The following is a 16,551-nucleotide window of genomic DNA, read 5'->3' as shown; positions in this document are numbered from 1 at the left end:
TTTCTTAGGTCGATCAATGTTTTGACCAATCGATAAACGGTGAGTGTAGATTTTAATTCTGTCAGCTTTTACCGAGCTATAAATTTCAATCACTTTTCGTAATAAATAGAGGTAATAGTACTTGGTGGATGTAAATATAACTTTTAATATATTATTGGTATAAAGATTCTGACAAATTGTATCAAAGTATAGTTTACATCACAACAAAGTATTGATGAAAGAGTAGGGTCTATATTGGTTATGAATTATAAATGGCGTTTATAATTTTCCTTTCAACTGACTACTGGGTATGCACATGCAGTACCCAGATTTAATGATTAAACCAAAATTATGAAAAGTTTACTCCACTGTTAGAAATTCTCACTCAAATGATCAACCTATAAAATCTTAAGCTCTAAAATACCCTGTTCGCAGACAAAACAGTTTTATTTTCGTTTCATTTAAACATTTAAAAATTCACATAATATAATTGAAAGCGATATTGGTATCTGTTTTGTGAAATCATATTTCAAAAAAGAATGTTTATCGATTAATCAGATAAAATATCAATGTGTCGAGGAACCAAAAATCGAAATATTAAAAGGGCACGATGGTCGTGGTCATTTTTAGACTATTTAAATCTCCAATGAAGAAGAGCTCTGTAAAAAGATATCAGAAACTGATGTTTCTTAAAGCTAAGCTTTTGTGTATTTTTCTTCACTATATGTTAGTATGTGGACAGAATATTCTAAGTTAAAGTTTAAGGCAGATCTATTATAATGGTTAATTTATTGACCACCTAGCCTCCTTAAGAACTCTGCAGTGTAATGTAAAGGACTACACTTCCGTCCGTCCCTACACTCTAATCACAGATGCACCTTATCTACTGTAACAGAAAATTGCAATGGAAACGTTGTACGTAAACTATAAAATTTTTGATGTGAACTACATATTAATGTTATTTTTGAAACTTCAGCTTCAAGTTATTTAAAAGAGGAATCGCGTGGGTATGGGGTAACCCAAATCTTTTCTTGGTAATGCAGGGGTCATTTTTTTTCTACGACTCGAGGGCATTTCTCTTAATGTTTAACATAAAGAAAAATGACCATTGTTTGTTTTTTCAAAATAATTCAAATATTCTACAGCTGGGTGTTCATTATTCTACGTCGAAAAATGAGGCCCAGTCATTGTTCTACGGGGGTCATTATTCTTTACATTTGTATTTGAAAAGGACAGAGCCAGATAAACATTGATTCTATTACTCAGAAAATAAGGTTTTGACAGAAATGTAAACATTCAATTACCTGCAGACAGTTGAATGAGTTGTTTTAGTGCTGTAGAATCCAGAGTTACCGTAGCTTTGGTGTTGTCGTAAATAATCGACTTTAACAAGTCAACCTTTGTCATCATGTTGGTTTGTTCGTTGTTTCCAGCTAGACAAAGTAAACTGAACGAAGCTACAAATAACAAAGTCAACAACATCCTTTGATCGTATAAATGATAAGTAGGCCTTTCTCTCTGTTATATTTATGTATACTGAAACAACATCTGCCACACCTTCTTCATCATGCTAATACCACATTATTGTATCGTATTACCAAAAAATTAGGAATTACAAAAGGCTATGCATATAATATTTAATAATTTAGGGGTCAGCCTACAATCGTGATTGACGTTTGTCAAATGTGCTCACTGTTAAACACTGACACGTTTTAAATCGTTTTCTATCGACTTTATATGATCAAGAATGTTTGGTTGATCACTATGCTAATATGCAACTTCAAAGCTTTATTCGTTTTTTTTTTCAGACATAAAGTAACGCATGAAATATAATTCAGCAAACGCGCCAGTTGATCCACCAATGCTGATTTGAATGTCTCCATCCTCTTATTTAAATAGACACATTTCAAATAGGTTTGTATAATTTTCCCGGATTAAGATAGTCTATAGTCATGATTTAAATTCGTCAATTGTTTAAAATGTATGCTAATTTTGGTGAAGATAAAAGTAGATATAAATCAGAAGTGTCCAACAGTGCCTAAATATTACGGAAAAGGCATTTTTAATATATATATATATATATATATATATATATATATATATATATATATATATATATATATATATATATATATATATATATATATATATATATATATATATATTTTTACATAAAAACGGCACTGAAAAAGGGCCCATTCTCTATCGTTTAAGTGCAAATGTTCTTTGATATGCCGGAGTTGTTTGGGTTTTTAAATGTATTGTGGGGTTGTGTTTTTGAGTTTAGAACAAAATAAATTCGAATGAATAATGATCATTATATGACAAAAGGGTTGTGCCACAATTGGGCTGGAATTCTTTCATAAAATATTTGCTGTTTGGGATTTTTCCTAATCGTTTTGCTGTTGAAATATTTTTACTGTTTTAATACTTCATTGCCAGCAAAATTTTTGATTGCAATATTACAGACTACATGTAATACATGTAATACTGTCCTAGCTGACCAAATCTTGATAAATACCACATCTTGCCATCGCAATGTGAAAGTCACAATCAATTTAGGATAACTTATGAAATTAATTAAGAAGTAGTTGTGAGAATACATGAACAGATACTCTCCAACAATTGACATTAGGTTAGTTTAGTTTTTATCTGGGCTGCTATATATATTCCTTGATTTTTAAAATTAATGCTAATTTTAAGCATGAATAATAAAACTAGCTTTAGAGATCAATCATACATTAAAGTAGTCCGAGTATCGCACTACGTCATAATACGGATTTTACAATATTGGTTCGACTTTTACAAAGCGTTTTTGATACCCGGTATTAATTTTGCTCTACATCGCTGTTGTAAACAATGGCAATAATACGCAATTAGAACGGTAATATATGTATTCTATGAGAGATAGAAATGATTAATGTTGAGAAACTCGATTCTGTTAAAGTAAAATGAAAAACGAAGTTTCTGATTAACCAGGATCTCAGGTATGCTTATATCTTCTTTGTTTTGACACCCCCCCCCCCGAATTTTTCTTTTTCTTTTACTAAAACCAGTTTAAATTTAGAGACAGAAGCTATTTCGAATTTAATCAATCTTCAATTAATTAATGTTTAAATGATATCTAACATTGTTGACAGATTTAGGCAGAAAACTGTAGCAAAATGTGATTTTTACGGATTTTTTCGTCAGGGTCTACTTTGTTTAGAGCTTATAGCGTGAAAAGTATTCCGTCAACATATAATTTATTTTACTATATCTTTTTTCTAAGATGTCAATCTTTAGAATAAACACCATGAATTTAAGTTTGAGTCCATAAAATAGTAAAAAACTTACCAAACGCGTACTAGCATTGCATTTTTTGTATTCTATTTTGATACATCAGGTCCATAAAGCGTACTTACTTACAAAAATTTGCGCAAAATTATTGATGAGATATGGCTTAAATAAATAGTTATACTCTATTTTGTATGTTCAGTTCTAATTTTCCCAAAATTGGTAATTATTTTTAGGAAAAACGGACGTCTGGCAAAATTCATAATTGTCAATAATTTTCGCAAGGGGGTACACCCGTCTGAGAGGTGATAACAAACAAACTAGCATGTAAACATATATATTTTCTTTTGTATATGTATTGCTAGAATGTATATTTATCATTTAAAGCTAAGCTTTTAATGATTGAGCCCATTTAGTGCCGAGTACTACCTTAATTTTGATTTGTAAATTAAACTTTATTTGTAAATTGTCTAGTAATAATTTGCAAGCTATATCAACTATTCAATCGGCCTTTTATCACACATTTTAACAGATTCTATTACTTCACTTCAGATTAATATTTTATGGGTTTTTTTACCCCATTATCATTACTTAAGTAAATATGGGAAAAAAAACCAACACCAGCAATAAATATGGGAATAAAAACCCCATCTGATTTTTTTCGGGAATGGTGGTTTTTTCCCAATATATAATTTCATGGTGTTTCTTGGGGTTTTCTGTGGGGTATTTTTTTCAACCTAAAATCCCAGGGGGTTGAAATGTTTTAGTTTAAATATCTAAAAAAGACTATCTAAAAATGTTTGAATTTTTTCAATAAATTTATTTAGATTAAAAAAAAACCATCATTTGATACTAAACTTTGGTCGATAGTGTGAATGGAAAGGGGTGCGCAACGCCGGAAAAATATTCATTCCGGAGTTGTCCGTCTCTATGTTGAAAAAAAAATTTGAAACGTTTTTTCTTTTAAAATCTTCTTCTGAAAAACTATTTGGCCCTAAAGATTTGTTGAATACGAAGAGAATTTTGGTGAAACATTATTTTTTCGATTTTAATGTTTACAATGCTTCAGTAGGTCATTTTTAATAGGCAACCAAATTTGCCATTTGTTGAGTAATAAGCGAGTTACAGAGCTTACAATTCTTCGCTATGTAAACAAAGCTTTTGTTTACATTTTGAATGTTGAAGTGAAAATTCCAATTTTAGACCTGTTTCTTTATGCCTAAAATGAATAAAAAGAATGTATTGTGAAACAGAATGTTTATAGCTATTCAACATGGTCAGTAGTAAATCTGTGAAACATTACCAACACACAATGACTCTATCACAAACATGATTACAATTTGTACAATGTATATATGTCATATATTGAAACACAGGATGTTAATATAATTATAAACTAGAAACTCTTTGTTTACATTTCATGTTTACAGTTAGTTGAGTTGCATAAAATATTGGATTTTCTTCATTTTGCCTGTGATGTTTTCAGACACAAGGGGTCTGTGTCTGTCATTGTCCATACATAAACCACATGGACGGTGTAAGTCACTGTTGTCAATGTAGCGGAGGAACTGTCCGTCCTGATTCAGGATATGAATACAGTCGTTATTATAATCTGCTGTCAGGATACGACCTTCGCTGTCTGTTGTGAAGCCACGTGGACCAAATGATCCCTTGTTAGTAGAGGGAGGACCAGTGTAGGTAAATCGGAGTTTCCCCAACTGATTGACCACCACTACTGCATCGGCTTTATAGTCTGACACACATATATCTAGGTTTCTGTTCTCACTGATATGTTTATTTTTGCGATATACACCAGATGAATAGAGGGGTTGTCCTTTGTCGTCGTACTGAATACTTTGTTTTTCCGTGGAGCCAGAGAAACACACAACTTTTGTGGGATTATCATCACTGTCCATGACAACCAGTAGGTCACCAGAGGAGGTACTACAGACACTGCGAGGTCGCCAGCCACGTAGTCTGATCACTGTCTGTATCTGTGTATTCTTCACTATGTTCACAGTTCTATTTCTGTAATCAGTATAAACTAGATCCCCACTTATTGTCACTGCTACGTCCCATGGATTCTTCCCTGACTTTGTTTAGATGGACTCATTTTTTCACCCCGCAGGTTATAGAGTTTCATTCTACTGTCTTCACCATATATCCAGATCTCTGCATCATTACGACAGGACACACCGTATACACTTCTATACCCTGTGGCTATAGCTGTGATGACCCGGGGAACATCCATCAGTGACCGGTCTGGGGGAGAGGACTCGCCTCCCTGGGTGGCCATGCTGTATTATTGTTCCTCGGTAGTAAGAGATAGTGCTGACAGAGAAACTCCTTTTCTGTCTTCAAAGTGTTTGAAAATGTCAACTGGTTTATGTCTAAAATGTTCAAAAGAAATACACAATCTACAAATAGGAATGTCACATTGTTCACAATGGAGTTCACATTGTTTGGTGGGGTGTTTCCTACACTTGGGATAGTTCAGGGTGGTTAAGTATTGTTTAAGTGGCACCACTTTATGGACATTAGAGGAATCAGAGAAATGTTTCTCTACACAGTCTTTACACAGATGTATATGACAAACTTCACAGTACATGGGGCCATAGAGTCCTGACACAGAGTGCAGCGTACAACATCCTGTGCACTGTTTCAGGGGTCCATGGTAACTTTAGGATTAACCAAACCTGAAAAGTCAGAACCAGTATGTTTTTATGATGTGTACATGTATAATCTTGGTTTGATTAACATACCAAGTGTATAGATTCCATTTCATGCATTATAACTGAATAAGTTGTTATTATTATATATTTAATTTCTTTGACTGAATTTTGAATAAGATATAAATTTATCCATAAAAAATCAGTCCAGATTGTATGCTAATTAGGGATACACAATAAGACATAAAGTGAGTTATGAAACATACCTATTGTCATTACCCAATAGATAAACTACAGATCTTAACAATCCAACATGGCAGGCTTCAGATGTTTATTTGCAGTGCAAAATCATGTGATAATTTAAATGCCTGGAACAAAGTTTATTGATCCTGAATCTAGGTCACTCATTGTTGCGAAATTTAACAAGAACTGACATATTTCAATTCCTAGTAAACTTATTCACACGGTACAACCGCTTTGAATCATTTAATTCATATGCCGTATGATACGTTCAAAATTGTTTGTTTACCTGGACAGCAGATATTTGACGAGGAACTGGTTTTGCAGAGATAAAGCCCTTCACGGTGAAAAATTCAAGATTAGGGAAATTAAGTTCACCATTTAGGTTTTTTATATTGGTAGAAAAACTAAGGACAAAAATGGAAAACAAAGAAAATCAAGATTTCCGTTTTGTCCTGATTCTCTAGTTGACTGATCACTTATAAAAAGTTGAATATATTTGTAAGAAGTGTATGGAATGATGTCCAAAATACCATAATTATGAATAACAGTCGATCAAGTCACGGCCTGTGAGCCTCTTGTTATAATTTCATGTAGTTCACAGCTGTCAGAAACATATAAACTTTTTGTGATTTTACGTGGATATATTACTTGCATTTGATTACAAAACTACAGCATTCTTGGAAATTTTCATATCTGTACATTCATATTTGTCAGTTAACAATTTATTAATTTTGATAGTATGGAGAGCGATAAAAAGTGTTATTGAAGAACTTGGTAAAAAAAAAATTATATGATTGGCAAATTAAGGGCTTTCAAAGGACAACAACATGATTGTACAATTATGTTAATAAATAATATAAACATTTATACATTTTAACATTTTCTCTGTAGACATGTACGTATGTAAATATCACACTAATTGAAATAAACATGAATCAAGCATAACATATCAGTACCAACCTGACTCAACATTAAGTAAAAGAACAAATCAAGCATCGTGGGAACACCAAAAGTGTTTGGTCATGAAATCAAAATATACACTTCATGATATTGATGGGGGGGTTTTAAAAGTCAGACGACACGTTCCTCAATTTTAGATAACTTTTTCCAGGAATTTGTTAATGGTTTACAACTACTTTGACAAGCTTTCTTGCAAAAAATTAGGCATTTCTGTAAAATACTAGAGTATGCAATTTACTATATAATCCTCTTGAAAATACACTTGAATTACTGATATAAAAATAAATACATCTACAAGACAGCTAAATTTACAATAATAGAACTATATCTCCGCCGGGGCTTTGAACTCACGACCTCTAGAACCTATATTGAAATGTTTGAAATACTATAAAAATAAAACTTCAATATAGGGGTCTATTTAAACAATGAAATGCTTTCTTCGGTGATTCATGAGGGGTATGAAGGTTTTGATATTGCAGAAAAAAATGCATAATCCGCGTTAGCGGGATATGTGAATTTTACTGCAATGATCGCTACCTTTATAACCCGCTTGAATCATCAAAGAAAGCATGTTATTATTTATATTAACATCTTTCTTTTAACAAATTAATAAATTCATCGTAAAAAAGTACAAAAAAACAAATTATTGGTAATGTACATCATTACGTTAGCTAACAGAAAAAACCATATCGTCTCCTATGGGAGTTTGAATCTGACATCATCATGATTATTCAGTGCAATCTATGAGTTTTCTTAGGTCGTTGAAGGTTTCGATCAATCGATAAACAGTGCGTGTAGATTTCAGTCTGGCTGTTTTTAAAGAGCTAGGTTTCCGTAAGAAATAAAGTGAATCATACTCGGTATATGTAAATATAACAATCTAAAACAAATGTTGTCCAAAAAAACTTTAACATCAACTCAAACATGGATCGAGTAGCTCGTTTTCTGAAATATGGCTGTTTATTGTCGTTTGGTCATGCTTATTTGTAAAATTTAGTAACATAAAAAAACCTCATAACCTTAAAATTAACCTTATAACCCCCTTTGAAGTTAAGCATTGCCAACCAAGACTGTTAGAGCTAGTAATCCAAATCAAACATAATTTCTGTTGATACTCTCCTTTCAGTGACAACCTTAAAGCTACACTAATTGTTTTACAATATTTACACATTATTTATAATATGCTTGATCTATATCTCTGAGTTCGTAATATAAAGTGTACAAATATGAGATCAACATAAAATCAAGTACATCGTGATTTTAAATGTTTTTCAACTGAAACACTTTGATGAGTCCGTGGTAGTCACCTACCCACAATGTGGATTAATAAAGAGATATAGAATATGGGTTTTTTATATCAGTTTCTGTCAGTAGGAACTTCTTAAACTCCCCATCAGGACTCAGGAGATGTATCTGGCTGTTAGACATGTCATTCACAATGATGTTGTTGTGAGAGTCACATACTACATCAGTTGGATTGAATGGGCTTGTCAGTTTCTTTCCACTGTAAACTAACTTTAGAGATCCAGTTAAAGATAGAATCACCAGTTCACCAGTATATTCACTTGTACAGTTCACAACACATATATCAGTGTTACCATTCTGTCTGACTATGTATGGTTCAGTAAACAGCCTGGTCTGACTGTCCTCCCGGTACTCGTACTCACGGATGACGTCACCGGTCAGTGTAACGTGTCTGACCAGACGTCTGCTGTGTGAGTCCGGTTGATAAAGTTCTGACTCAGTATCTCTCAAAGTGACCAGCAGTCCTCCTTGTGTGGATTGACAGATTCCCTCTGGTTCCAGTGGAGCTGTACTGAATACTGTAGAGATTGAGCCTGACGGGGACAGACGGACAATGGAGTCGTTCGCACTATCAGAGACATACACATCACCATTGTCTGTTACACATACATCATTCACATCTTCATTGAATTTTTCTTTTTTCTTATTTTTTATATTAATTCGTTGGAAATATTCTGATTCAATATCATTCACAAAACATGTATTTTTATCGATTGCCTCCAACACACTTAAAACTTTATCTCCATATTGAAATGAATCTGTCTCTGTAACACTGATATCATCCAAATCAAAAGTTTGCCCCATCATGGACTCTAATAATGCCTCTCTAATGTCCCCTCTTCTGTACCTCACAGAATGACCCCCATTCTCTATATAATTGTCTGTGTTATACACGAAGATAGTTAAGTCTCTGAGGTTGTCTATCAAACTTAAGTCAGACATGGTACCGTGTTTGTCTTCAAGAAATTTCACAAGATCATTGATTTGTTCTCTTTTCTTTTCTAATTCTATTTTTTTCTTACTCACTTCAGCATTTTTTCTTTCTAGATTTTCTTTCAGTTTAGTCTCCAAATTCTCCTTGATTACATCAAGTTTTGACACAATCGCATCATAATGTTTCTGAAGCTTAGAGACCTCAGAATCACAACATTTTTTGTTGTCTTCCATTTGTTTTGATGCCATTGTTATATTCTCATCTATCTCTGTCATATCTCCCTCCTTAACCTTTACCAGAGTCTTCTTTAGCTCTCGTCTCCTTAGACTTCCTGCTGTGGATATAGTTTTCCAGTCGTGTTCCTTGTGGTCTGTTCTGGCACACTGTGAACAAATACATTCATCACAGTCCTCACATGTCAAGTCTATTATCAAATCGTGTTTCTCACACTTTGGGATGTGTTCTTGAGGAGATCCGAGCGGGTATATGGAAGATATGGCCGCCATGTTTCTGTTTTGACCTAAATTTGATTAAAAAAAAAAATATTCCAGGTAGATTTAAAAGACGTGCTACAGGCTTGCATGCCTTGGTAACTTAGACCAATCCTTTAGACTAAAGATTTGATCGACTAATCGTACATGTACAATCAGTTTGGGTATTTGAAATGATATCGCATTTCGTGTAGTTATGCAATGTACAAAACATCAGCATAAGCACCAGCAGTCAGTCGTCGTCATCAGCATTATATGGTGTCTATAAATTGTAAAAAGGAAATATCATTCATCAGTAAGATGATTTAACGAGGCCGGGTCAAATTTTTTCTGCCCTAGATTTTTTAATGAAATTTTTGACAAGAATTTCTACTGATATAATTATTATTTTAAGATAATACCACACCGTTTTTTTAAGGGGCCATCTCAAAGTTTGTTAATTTTTAACATAGGACCCTATGAGATTTTGCTTGAAATGTACCAATTTTGCAGATTTTTTAAACTTCTGCCCTAGGTATTTCTTTTTTTGTTCTACATATTAAAGTTATTGCTAAAAAGCATCAAATGGTCAAATAAAAAAAACCTTTTACCTCCTGGTTTGTTCTAGGGGTCTTATCAAAGTTATTTTTTGTATGCCCAATTTCCCAGTTTGTCAGATAAATGAGTATTTTTTATTCGTCAAAGACGGAAATTGTGATCTTTATTGTATTAGTAAAACATTCAGACATATTTAAGTAATAAATAAAAATATAACATCACATATTAAGGGTCATTAAATATAAAATACATGGTTAATGTCTTGAAATAAATGAATTAAGCGATATTTAGGCGGGTTAAGAAAACGTGACAGAGGGCTAGGCTTGCTGAACCCTCTTCACGTTTTCGACCCGAGCCTAAATATAGCTTATACTTCGAGACATTTATGTTTATTCCACAATATGATATCAATTTTACGCATCAAACGAGCTATTTTCAACAAATTTCGCTGAATATCTGCAGTTGAAACTATTACGCCATGGCGTCAACACAGCAAAAAAGATGACGTCACAATACAAATGAAACGCTGCGCGAAAGCGTGCGTACTCGTACTGTACTCGGCCTCGTTAAATTGTTATTTAATAAATCAAATGTATTCGCTGATATCTGTGGAGGAAAACGCTATTCAGTATCTTTCGCATTTAAGCTATAGTTTTAATAATCGAAGATATTAAACAAACTGTATGCTGATAAACCAGTAAATATATATATATATATATATATATATATATATATATATATATATATATATATATATATATATATATATATATATATATATATAAAGCACTGAATAGAATCAACAACACTAGGCATCTTTAAAGTGTCGGATCTAATATATAGATACTAAGCCAGTAAACTGAATATATAAAGCACAAAAAATGGCTAACGACATGAACAATAGAAATAGTCAAATTTTCGGGACAACCCGTCCCTTCTTCAGGACCAAAAAATAAATTACATAAGTAAAAAACAAAGAAAACAAAATCTAAAGCTACTACTTAACTACTTAAGAAACTATAAAAAAAAAAACAGCTACATTATACACATCATTTGTTCACATTCGTAAAGAAGGTGTTGATACTGTCGCCCATCGCTCTAAAGTAATCAATCGACTGCCAACTTCACGCCTGATTAAGTTAATTAGCTAATTAAAATTGATGTCCGAGTTAATAAATGAAAATTTGAATCCCGTTGTTAACTCGTACGGCACTTATGATATAGACTCGAATTTTTGATTAGAAAGAGATACAATTAAAAAGAAAATAAATAAATAAATAAAATTAAGAAAAAAATGATTTACAAATAAAAGGTAGTAAAGGAACTAATAAATGAAAGAGGCGCATTTGACAGATTTGATGAAATTACTATGTGGGTGCCAGGTGATGTATGGCTATGAGACGTTCATTTTAGTGAAGTCCATTTGTTTGTCCATGCCATCAGGTCTGAATGATTTGAGTCTGTGCATCCAGAACTTTTCCTTGCTTTTCCTCTCCGCGTCTGTCCAATTAGGATTATGGTCAATAACCAATACTGTCATGTCTTCCCATTTGTGGCCACTTGTATTAAAATGTTCTCCGACGGGCTTCTTGACTTTTTTGGTCTTTATGGTAGATCGGTGGTTGTTGATCCTTCTGCGGAGGTCACCCGTTTCACCAACGTATTGCTTAGAGCAGACTTTGCAACTGATGAGATAGATGCAGTTGTCCGGCGGCAAGAAGTGTTGCGAAATATCTTGTAGGTGCGACCCGTGATGGGACTTTTTTAAACTGTTCGCGTTGGTGCTGTGTTTGCACAAAAGGCATCTGGCATCGGAACATGTTTTAAAACCACCATTTGGCAACGGGTTGTCTAATCTTGCCCTTACTACCATGTTCTTAAAGTTCCTCGGGCGTTTAAACGCAGCCATTGGTGGATCCTTGAAAAGATCAGCCATTCTTTCGTTAGTGTAAAGAATGGGCAGATTATTTCTAAGGATGCTGTTGAGGTTCTTAAGGGCGGGTTGATATGAAGTGACAAGTGGAACCCTGCTTTTGTCTGTTTTCTCTTTGTATTGTAAAAGGGTTTTCCTGTCTTTTGTAATAATCTCATCAATTGCAGATTGAACTGTGTGGGCTTTATAGCCTCGACTACACAGATGGGATTTTAATATCCTGCTCTGTTCTTCAAAGATTTCATTAGAAGAACAGAATCGTCTGATTCTGGTTGTTAATCCTTTGGGAATTCCTCTAAAAGTATGGGGAGGGTGGCAACTCGAAGGCTTGAGGTAGAGGTGAGAATCAGTGGGTTTGGTATGGAGACTGAATTTTATTTCACTATCTTCCAAGGTGGATGTAGTATCCAAAAATATTTTTTTGTAACTAGATATGTCCACTGTGAATTTGATCGAATTGTGGAAGGAGTTGGCGAAGGTAATGAAGTCATTAAGGCAGTCTCGGTTTTCGACCCATTTCATCTCAATATCATCAATGAACCGCAACCAGCTCAGAGGTTTGAAAGGAGCTCTGAGAAGCAGGTTGCGTTCCAACCTCCCCATAAATATATTGGCGTAAGAGGGAGCCATTTTGGTGCCCATAGCTGTACCACTTATTTGTATGTAATGTTCGCCATTAAACATGAAATTGTACAGCTTGAGAACATGTTCAAGGAGCTTGAGTAGAGATTCGGTTGACGGCTGCTGAATCGTTCTACTGTCCCATACCTCCCTGCAGGCTTCGATACCTTCCTCGAGAGGAATATTCGTGTACAAGGACGTGACGTCCATTGTAACGAGAAGAGTATGGTCTGGCAGGCCAGAGGAAGGTAGTTTATTCAGGTAATATGTAGTGTCCTTGAGGTATGATGTCAAATCTTCTACATGTGGACGGAGATGTAAATCTTAAATTCAGATATTTTCTCCGTGGGGTGTCCGATGGCATTAACTATAGGCTGCCTAGGCATTCCTTTCTTGTGGATTTTTGGAAGCAGATAAAATTGACCCGGTCTACAGTTGGTTGGGCGAAGAGTTTCATAAACATTAACACCAATTTCATCATTTTCATACATTTTGTCCAGGGTGTCAGTGATTAGAGCTGAAAACTCTTCAGTAGGATCAGAGTCCAGTTTCTTGTAGAAACGATCGTCTGTCAGTTGTCTGTTGGCTTCAGCTAAATACGCTTGCTTGTTTAGGACAACCACTGTGGATCCTTTGTCTGCTTTCTTGATGACTATGTCGTCCCTGTTTTTCAACCTTTGTAGAGCTGATCTTTCTTCTTTCGTCAGATTGTCAGGAACGATTTTTTGGTTGGTTAGGAGCTTCTCAATGTCTGACTCAACAGCATCAATGTAAGACTCAAGTGCTCCTCATTTGCCCGGTGGCGGTTCCCCTCTTCCCGGGGAAACTTCCCCTTATGTGGAGATTTTATCTTTTTGAACTCTTACAAAATAAGATTCGTCGCTCTATATATACTCCTGTTATTTGCAACGCTCTATGGAAAAATCGGCAATTTTAGAATGGAGTAATGCATGCAACGGTTTGATGGATATGAAAGTCAATGAATGATATGGATATAGAAGTAAATGATATGGAATTTAAAATATTTTCTTTATGATTCGGACAAAACAAACAAATAAGAATTTTTTAGCATGCCGGTATTTAACGAACAATTTTTTTGGGGTTCATCATGTCTACCTCAAGGACAATGAAATAATCATGCCCTTTTCATATAAAAAAAATTCGGGTTCGTTATTCCAAATATTCTCGAACCCAAAACTTATTTGCAACGCGTTGCAGATAACAGTATATAGCCTGTTCTGCATTGTAATTTGCATTTAACGTCTAAAGATTTATATCCAGATATTTACTAGCACGTTAGACTCAAACTTTTGTGGTTTACCACAATTAGCTAGCTATATAAATTGCTCATTGTTCATTATTAATTATTTCATGATTGAATTAACATTTTAACTCACCTAAGCCAAAGGCTCAAGCAGCCTGTTGTCCGTCGTTCGCCCGTTTGTCTGTAAACTTTTCACGTTTTTTAGTTCTTCTGTAAAACTACTGGACCAAACTTGGGACAAAGCATTCTAATAGAAAGAGGATTCTATTTATTGTTTAAATTAAATAAATGGTCAAACCTATTCCAAAAAAGGATAAGTGAAATTCCCTGAAACAGTGAAATAGGGTGTGTGTGTCTTTAAAGAACTAAAATGCAACATATTGTAATATTAGTATACAAGCATCCTCAAATAGTGCAGATTCTTAATAATTCAAACCATGACCCCTGGACTAATACTGGGGAACCAATTAGGGTTCAAAGTCCAGCCCAGAAATAAAAAGAAATAAAAGAATCTTCATCTCAAGAACTACAATGACTACAATTTTTGTATATTTTCTATATTACTATGCAATCATCTTCAAGTGGTGTAGATTTTTAAATTGTACAAGCTACGATCCCCGTGCAGACAAATACTGGGGCCCATTAGGTGTTTATATTTTAAATAAAGAACTATGGAGAAGGGAAAGTTAAAAACATTTCTTCTCAAGAACTGCAATGGTACAATTTTTTATATTACTATGCAATCACTCTTAGATAGTGCATATTTTTCATTGTGCAAACCGTGACTCCCAGGCAGATACTTGGCCTCAGTAGAAGTTCAAAATTAAACATAGAGACATATACATGTGTAAGGAAAAATGTTCAAATATCTTCTTAAGAACTACAATGCTACATTTTGTGATATTAATATGCAAGCATCCCCATATCTTCATATCCTCACACCAAGGTCACGGTGACCTACTTTTGATATTCATCAATATTGAATAACAATTTTTTTTATCAAATCTTTCATATTTTGTAGCATATGGTCATCAGACTTTGTTAGTTGGTGTATATCACAACCTGCTTTTTGCTTTAAGTCATCATTCATTTTCCATTTTTGTTATCTTTGTTATGTTTAGGCCTAGGAAAATTATACTAGTCAGTTGTTGCATTTTAGAACTTAAAATATGATTTCCCAAAAGAAGATTTCAACGATATATTTTATAACCCAGCTCCAAATGAGAGAGGTTTAGTGTTTTACCCATTTGTCCCTGTGTTTGTCTGTCTGTCCGTAACAAATTCTCGTTAAAGATTTCTCAGCAACTATTAATGACAGATGCTTGAAATTTAAAACACTCTCTGTTTAGGTATGACATATGAAGGAATTTTTTTTGTACCAATCAGACGTCAACTTCCAGTTAATTAAGATACGACTTCTTTTTTCGTTTAAAGATTTAATTGCGAACATTTTTTTTTGTCAGCAATGATTAACCGCATATGCTTGAAAATTTATTACACTCTTTGTTTCGGCATATTGTCCGATTCATTTTTGGACCAATCAGACGTCAACTTTCTGTTAAATGATAACTATATTTTTTAGCCTAAATTTTTAAACAATTTTTCGTTACAGATTTCTCAGCAATTATTAATCGCATTTGCTTGAAAATATGACAAACCTTTTATTTATGCATACCAAGCAGGACCACTCAGACATTAACTTAATTAACGACGTTAATTAACGACGACTTGAATAAAGAGATACAAGAACGCTTAATATGGTTAACAATGTGGCCAAATGCCTTCTTTTTAAAGTAGTTTATCTTTCATCTGTTTAGAAATAATGATGAAGGATTTAAATTTGTTTCAATCTTGATTTAAAACTAAAAAAGGAATCTAAATATCAATTATCCAAAGATAATTTTTGCTTGAATTACAGATACTGCAGAGAAAACTGAAAAGCACCCCACCATACATGTACATGCACCACACTTTGGGTTTGTGCAGAAAATCGATCTAACACACTTCCCCGCTCTACTGACAACAGATGGACGTTATATTTGCTGCTCCAATGAAGAGAAAATGCATGGTGCTTGTATGGACACTTTTTTGTAATTTTATTTCTTTAAATAGAAAATCTTCTCTTTTTTTAAACGATGTATTTGGATGGCAATTGCTGCCTCTTACTTCAATTCTCACACCATTGTATGGCCATGCCAAAATTTTAAATGTTTCTTTTTGATATAAAACAATACATTGATATTTAGTTTAAAGATTTATTTAAATATAAAAATAACTTATAACACATTCAGATGCAGTATCAATAATATATACATACACATGTCTGTAAATATGCTGAT

At 33.7% G+C, this 16,551-nt stretch overlaps 1 protein-coding gene across 1 annotated transcript; it reads right to left on the bottom strand.

Annotated features, from left to right (window-relative positions):
• Positions 1–11,787: 11,787 nt before the first annotated feature.
• Positions 11,788–13,158, bottom strand: LOC136271018 (uncharacterized). Its single transcript, XM_066070083.1, has one exon. The coding sequence runs from the start codon at positions 13,156–13,158 to the stop codon at positions 11,788–11,790; it is 1,371 nt and encodes a 456-aa protein (XP_065926155.1).
• Between the last annotated feature and the right edge of the window lie 3,393 nt (positions 13,159–16,551).

Source organism: Magallana gigas, chromosome 8, assembly GCF_963853765.1.
Source record: "Magallana gigas chromosome 8, xbMagGiga1.1, whole genome shotgun sequence".
In the NCBI taxonomy this organism is placed as follows: domain Eukaryota; kingdom Metazoa; phylum Mollusca; class Bivalvia; order Ostreida; family Ostreidae; genus Magallana; species Magallana gigas.
This window is presented reverse-complemented; position numbering and strand designations above follow the sequence as displayed.

Bases quoted from the DNA above. Each gene is read 5' to 3' on its own strand.
- LOC136271018 (XM_066070083.1), bottom strand. From the start codon at position 13,158: ATGGACGTCACGTCCTTGTACACGAATATTCCTCTCGAGGAAGGTATC.